The sequence below is a fragment of the Coloeus monedula genome (genome assembly GCF_965178545.1).
Source record: "Coloeus monedula genome assembly, chromosome: 3".
In the NCBI taxonomy this organism is placed as follows: Eukaryota; Metazoa; Chordata; class Aves; order Passeriformes; family Corvidae; genus Coloeus; species Coloeus monedula.
Genome location: NC_138783.1, coordinates 43,730,614 through 43,738,293, shown reverse-complemented (window position 1 = coordinate 43,738,293; position 7,680 = coordinate 43,730,614). Strand labels below are relative to the sequence as shown.

Sequence of the window (7,680 nt, the reverse complement as noted above, 5' to 3'; positions counted from 1 at the left end):
AAAGAATCCCATAAAAGAAGTATAAGGTATAATGTCTTCTTGTCCAAAGCTAAGGCAGGATGAACAATAGTAATGAGCTCATCTGATCCTCACCTAACGAGACGTTGATTTTAAACAGTATTCAAAATACAAAGCCCAAGAGAGGATGTTGTCACGATGATTATTGCGCTTTCTCAATGTCTTGCTATAGAATTAGTTTTCCCTTTAGCAATATATAATTTCTTTTCCTGAAGACCACACAAAGTTATTGTACGCTGTAAAGAAAAAAAGCACTTAAAGTGTTATGGATTATAACCTAGACAGAAGGATACAAAACCAAATTACTGTTCTATGATTCAGCTATGTCATGATCTAATATTGTTTCAAAATTATTTTTCTGTCATTTAGATTGGCATCATCTTCTAAACACCCCATGGGCTCTTTGGCATGCTACAAACTCAGCAGATGCACTGTCTTCTGGGCTTTACAGCTTCTTCTGATGAATGTACAACATTCGGAACAAAGCCACTCTTGACACCTTCCCATCCATCTTGTATTGAGATTTCTCCGTTTTTTACAAGTTCATAGATGTCTCGTGTAAGAATTGTAAAGGACTCTTCAACATTTGTGGCATCTTTTGCTGAAGTTTCTATGTATTTCATACCACAGTCAGATGACAGTTTTTCAGCTTCTTCTCTTGTAACCTCACGCTGCGACACTAAGTCACATTTGTGTCCTACTAACAGGAACACAATCTGAAAGGGCTGCACGTGCATTTTTGCTTCCTCTAGCCAGTCCTTCACATGTTCAAAAGATCGTCGATTTGTGATGTCAAACACTAGTAAGCCACCCACAGAATTGCGATAATAAGAGCGTGTTATTGATCTATGAAGGGGAAATAAAAGGAAAAAGGAAAATTAAAATGCATTTTCACTTTATTCAAAGGTGATTACTTTTCCATATGACAATATGTTTTTATCTTTTACAAGTTTTATTAAATAACTTTACTTTTTAAAAGCTGACTGAAATTTATTAATTTATCTACTAGACTACTATTTTTTTCTTACATTCAAAATTCACTTTCTAAACATTCCTGAACCCGACACCTCTAGGGCAAATATTGAATGCTGAATTATTCTGCAAAGTGGTCTTTATTAGCAAACTGTGGGACATGTTCAGAGCAGAAAAGATATATACTTTTGGTGTCAAGTCTGAGTCCTTCAGCTTCATATAAACATGCACTTCACTTTGTTATAGTCAATTATTTCAAACTGAAATATGTACACATATGTCAAGAAACCTGGAGCCTAAACTTGCCAATATACAGGCACATCCTTTTGCATTCCTTGCAGAGACATTCTTTAAAAGAAAGGTTATATAGATAACCGTAACTTTTTGTGCTTGCAGAAGTCAACAGGTAACAGGCAGAGAAAGGAAACTCCCTGAAAAAAACTGTCCAAAAGTTTTGAGTGAGCTGGGCAAACACACACTTATTACAGGCAAGGGACACATCTGCCTCCAGCATCTCTCTCACAGAGGTTCAAAAGCTCTTTCTATTTTATACATTTACATTTTTTTAGCATGAGGGCTGGCAAGAGATCCTTTCTAATTTTGAGCCCTCTAAGCTCCAGAACATTCACTGGAAGGAATTCTGGAAGACAGAAACTCTTATTTTGGTTGAAAAATTTTTTCATGTGCTCTAAAATTAAAAAAAAAAAAAAAAAAGGGGAGAGAGAGAGAAAGATACAGGAACTAAAAAATTATTTAAATTCTCTAATCATGAGCAGTAGGGGAGAAAGAAGGTGAGAAGAGACATTTTAAAGGAAGTGACAGCCTACCAAAGAGTGGACACAAGCACTTGTTGCTGGCATAAATATAGAGCTAGTGTATACAGAAATATTCTGCAAATGAAATGAGATGCACAATATCTAAACAGTCATTATTTGAAATCATAATGTAAGCTAAGAATGAATTCCATTTTATCTCACGGTTATGAAGAGGATGCAGCCTCGAAACTTTAGGAAGGAGGATGAACTGTTCACAGTAGCACATCTTTCTATAACAGTAGCTCCCTCTGATTCTCAGCTCATCACATTTCACAGAGTTTTTGATAACAATTTGAACACAGAGGTATAATTAGCAGCAATAGTCCTACTACAGATAGGTAAGTGCAGAGATAAATAAGGCTTCGATTTCTTGGCATATCTAAATTCATTTAGCCACAGCAAAGAGCATTTGAAATGGTTTTATTTAGATAAGAGGGAGGGACTGTTTCTCCTAATGCTTAGAAAGATCTTTTCTATGTTCCCAGCAATAGACTTCATGCAGTGTCTCTCTGAATGTGAAGACAACAGGATCTTAACCTCAGATTAATTCAAATAGCCTGGATATGAAAAATGGCACACTGTTCCCCAAAATTACTCAAGACCATAAATAAGGGGTATCACATTTTGTGAAGTATTAAATATAGGTGCCATAAGGATCTGCTTCTGGCTTTCGTAACCATTTTTTTCCCTTTAGAGTGTCTGCAAACACAAATGAAGGCATAAAATAATTTATGTAGTTCTAGTCAGAGCAAATGTGGGTGACAAAAATGGGATTTGATTTGGAGAAGTGAAAGCTAATACAACGTACTTTCATAAAAAAGAAAACCCAAACAAAAAACTGAAACAACCCTCCCCCTGCTCCAAACCTTGAAAACAAAGAAATGCATTAGCCAGGAAAGAAAGTAGGTTAGTATTGAAAATGCAATGCCTCATCTGCCAAGCATTTCTATATAAGAAGATGTTATATCATATATCTATGAACTGGAGTACTGAAACAGCCCTCTGTGTTTTTGGATGCTTATACACAGCAGTCAGTACCCTCATCTGTTTAAGTCCCTTCTGCAGAGATGTGCTAATTTACAGTAGCTGATGATCTAAGTCATTATATTGAATTATGTATATGTATTGCATACACATAATGTATTAATTATTTAATTAATTATTTAATGCTGATGACTAAAAAGTATTCTGTAACTTTGTACTGTACATCACAAAAACTGGGTAAATATATTGGAGGCACAACAGTCATTTTTTCTGTACTTCTGGTACGTATAATTTGAAACTAGTTTTCTCATTACCAAAAAGGAGATTCATATAACAGAGAGGCTTTAGAAAACAGTAACTCAAGAAAAAAAGCAATACAAAATTTTTAAAGACACATCGATGCATACAGTATCATGTTATGTGGTTTTCTAAAATCTGAGAAAAGGATCATAGAACCACAGAATCATTTACGCTGGGAAAAATCTTTACGATCATTGACTATGATTGTTAATTCAGTGCTGCACAGTTCACCACTGAACCACTTCCTTGAGTCGACACACCTACATGTCTTAAATAACTCCAGGGATGGTGATGCCACCACGCCCCACACAACCTGTCCCAGTGCTTTTACACTTCATGAGTCAGCAGTGCCCTGGCAGCCAGGAGGGCCAACCCTGTCCTGGGGGCACCAGGCACAGCATCACCAGCCAGGCAAGGGAGGGGATTGTCCCACCCTGCTCTGCACTGGAGCGGCCTCACCTCGAGTGCTGGGGGCAGTTTTGGGTGCCACAATGGAAGACAGACATTAAACTATTGGAGAGCATCCAAAGGAGGGCAACGAAGATGGGGAAGGGCCTTGAGGGGAAGCCATACAAGGAGTGGCTGAGGTCACTTGGTGTGTTCAGCCTGGAGAAGAGGAGGCTGAGGAGAGACCTCAGTGCAGTTACAACTTCCTTGTGAGGGGAAGAGGAGGGGCAGGCGCTGATCTCGTCTGTGGTGCCCAGTGACAGGACCCGAGGGAATGGCCTGAAGCTGTGTCAGGGGAGGTTTAGGTTGGGTATTAGAAAAAGGTTCTTCACCCAGAGGGTGGTTGGGCACTGGAATAGGCTCCCCAGGGAAGCCTGACAGAGTTAAAGAAGCACTAGGACTATGTTCTCAGGCACATGGTGTGATTCTTGGGGTTGTCCTGTGCAGGGCCAGGAGTTGGACTTGATGATCCTTGTGGGTCCCTTCCAACTCAGGATGTTCTATGATTCTCTAAGTCTTTGTATAATCACATCAGACTATGGTTTAGGGAGGCTCTAAGGCAGTCACGGTGTTTCTTTTTCATTATGATCTTACTGATCTTTACCAGATGAACCAAACTTTCACTAGAAGCTTTATCTAATTTTGAAGAGTTGTTTTTATACTATGACTAAAGACTACATTTTAATGGTCTTACTTTTGAAAATACATATTGTTTACTGAAAAAGAATAGGATAGAGTTTTATTTTCAAGACGTGCTAGAAGCAGAATGTATCTAATATTCTGGTCTACTAAAAAGTGGGTCAGTGGAATCACCCCCACAATATTTTGCCTCTACTTAAATGAGCTCTCAGTCTTAGCACCACTACCGAGCATTTTATAGCATTGGCAGTTTCATGATTTAATATATTATTGGATTTAAATACGGGAAAATCAAACAAGCAAACAAAAATCATAGCAAAGTAGATGATGTAAAACACAGCCAAAGTAGCAGATTTCTCTAAATGACTGATCTGAACATAGAAAGAAACTGAGGGTCTACCCTTCATTTTCGTTAATCTGCATTACAGACCTGAGTCTATACTGCACGTCTGTAGGTTCTTGTTCTAGTAAGGTGTTAAAGGTGTTAGTGATTATGTTGTTGTTGTTGTCCATGTGGCACCTCAAACAATGGGAGATGCTGCTTAGTGATGCCTTACTGATGTCAAAATAAATATATTCAATAACTGCCCTGTCAGGGCGTGTTAAAGATGATTTCTAAGCCAATGCATGAAATCCAGTTCAAATATGGAATAATCAATGAACTAGAGACGTGAGAATTTTTTCCAAATAATTCCTCCAAGAAAGTACATGACATTTTTTAAGAGATTGTAATGGCAGGTGTGTCACACCTTACTTTTCCCCTGGGAATGTCCCTAATGCCTGGGACCAAAAGAAGGGGATTATTATGCAGCCAGTAGTTTGCCCTGCATCCAGGGAACTCCCTAGGGAGCTTTAAAGACAGGTTTTACCTCCTCTAAAATCCCAATGCAAGTGAGCCAGAGCAGAATTGGAAATCAGAACTGCAAACTGCTTGGTGTTCCCCAGAATTAGATAACTTCTTGGAGTAATTAGCTCTTCCCTAAGATCGTCTTTGCTTGTGATCTGTAGTGTTCTCCATTAGCAGAGAAGGGAATGTGCAACATTTAAACCTGTGGTGTAACTTAATAAAATATTTATAATTTATTTGACTAAATGTAAAACAGACTATACATTAAACACCATGATATTTAGTACACCAACTGACAAGAAACTCTTAGCAGAAAAACAAATGCAAATATTTAAAACGACTTTCTTCAGGTTGTATCTTCTGAGTCTTAGAAAAAACACAGAGGTAAATTTAAGAGCAGCTGACTGCATGACTCATCAGTGTATATTCCCTGAGCACTCTGGGGTTAAAGGATGGCTATAATTTGATTTTAAATGTATGCAAGATTCTGTGCATTTGCATTTCTTTCAGTTGAGTGTCTTGTCATTGGCCATCCTGGCTATATGTCAGCACATTCAAAATAAAGAGACTGTACACTCTTAGTCACTCATTTACAAGTATTCTGCATTCTGTCTGGAGAGCACAAAGAGGGTGAAAAATGCTAAGAGCTTTCCATTAACATTGTTAATTTCTTTGCTAACCCTTCAGAAGCCTACCTACAAAAATACATCTGAAGTTGTGACTCATGCAAGCCCAGGAACCTTGTTTGTTGTTTCACTCTAAGGCTTATCATAGAGAAAAAAAAAGTTGTTGTCCCCCACTAAAACAATGCAATCCCACCTCTTCAGCTGGGTGTGGGAATCTGCACAACTGTTGCGATGGAAGACAGGGAGTACAGAGGAATTGATTTTGGCCAGTGAAAAGGCCCGTTTCAATCCTCCTGCTAGGATTCCAGTAACAACAGGTGCACGGTTCAGGTGCATGGAGATGGGCTACGCATTTGCCCATGCCATGAATTCACATCTATTGAACCCCAAGTCCAAACTAAAATCCATACAGAAGTTGCCTGAAGTGGCAAGTACTACAGACACAACGGAGATACAAGAGTGAATGAGTGACAGTACCAGCTTGTAAACTGGGAAATGACTGAGACTTCTGGGGAAGGAAAAGAGGGTAGTTTTGCTACCTGTTTGTAACAAAGGGGAGAAAGGAGAGTATTTAATACTCAGTGCAGCATTTGAGCTAGTTTAGCTACATTATAAATGGTAGAGGTAGTAGTGAAGCAATCATCAGATCACAGCAGGTGCAGAAGGCAGATAAAACACTAATAAGGGACTGAAGCTGGCTGCCCAATGGCTTCCACACTGCCGCGGCTGCACTGGTGCACACGGTGCTGCTGTGCTGGAAGGAGGAAGAGCTGGGAGGTGGCCTGGTCTCCAGATTGCATGGGAGAGTTAATGGCAGAGGGAAATACTGCAGGGGAGGATGAGTTCGGAGGGGATGACAAAGTAAGAAATGCAGAGTTAGGCAGAGGGCTCTTGCAGCAAAGAAAGAAAAGAATGTGGAGGAGGAATTTCTATGTTAGGTCCAGGACTTCAGGGACAAGATGAGGGAGGGAAGAAGAAACAGGACAAGGCCACTTGTTACCCCACAGTGAGAGCTGGGAGGAGAAGGGTAGCTGTTCTTTGGTGTGTCTGAGGGGAAAGGGTGAGGAAGGAAACTCTTGGAAAGGAACTGGTGGACAGTGGGGCAAGAGAGATGGTGGGCCACAGGGCTAGGACCACTGGCAGGCAATGGGGTGGAGGACTGTTTGGGGCACAGCAACCAGTTGGGTGAATGGGAATGTGCTGGGGGGCAAGGTAAAGTCCTTGGGGCCAGAGATGTGTCGGATGAGGAGGGTACAGGGCCGGGAGGGCAGCAGGGTGTGCCCGGCAGCCGGCAGGTTTGGGGAGCGGGCGGGAGGGGGTGTGGGTAAGATCCCAGGTCCTGTACCTGAACCGCTCCTGCCCCGCCGTGTCCCAGAGCTGCAGCTTGACCCTCTTGCCGGGCTCGATCTCCACCAGCCGGGAGAAGAAGTCCACCCCCACGGTGGGGTCGGAATGCAGCGGCCCCGGGAAGCGGCCCTCGGTGAAGCGGTGCAAGAGGCAGGATTTGCCCACGGTGGAGTCGCCCAGCACGATCAGCCGGAACTGGTAGATCCAAATCGCCGCGTCCATGGCGGCCCCGGCCTGGCCCGGCTCCGCCTTGGGGCTTTTCTTGGGGCTCCTGCGCGGCCGGTGCCTGCACCGCGCCCCGATCGCCCCCACGCCCGGCATCGGCGCGGCGGGCGGGCGGCGGCGGGCGCTGCGCGGGGCCCGCGGCGCCGCTCCCGCGGGGGCAGGACGGGGCCCCTGCGCCCGCCGCTCCGGGCGGGGCCCGGGTGCCGGCTCCCCCCGCCCCGCTCCCGGGGCGCCGCGCCGTGGTCTCCGCCGGCTGCCCGAGCGGGGCGGGGCGGGGCGGGGCGGGCGCTGTCCCTTCAGCACCGCGCTGCTCGGCTCCGGCCGCGGCTCCGCGCCCCCGCTGTCCCGGCTGCTCCCGCTGCCCCGGCCCTGCCGCCGCCGCCGCCGGTGCGCGCTGGGGCCGCCTCTGCCGCCCGCTGGGCGGTGGCGCGGCCGAGCCGCCCGCCGGGGCCGCCCTCCC

General features: G+C 44.0%; 1 protein-coding gene across 1 annotated transcript; it reads right to left on the bottom strand.

Moving 5' to 3' along the window:
- Positions 1-437: 437 nt before the first annotated feature.
- Positions 438-7,316, bottom strand: RAB39A (RAB39A, member RAS oncogene family; the record flags this gene model as incomplete). Its single annotated transcript, XM_082279220.1, has 2 exons — positions 438-864; positions 6,994-7,316. 2 exons carry the CDS (start codon positions 7,314-7,316, stop codon positions 438-440), a joined length of 750 nt encoding a protein of 249 aa, XP_082135346.1.
- Between the last annotated feature and the right edge of the window lie 364 nt (positions 7,317-7,680).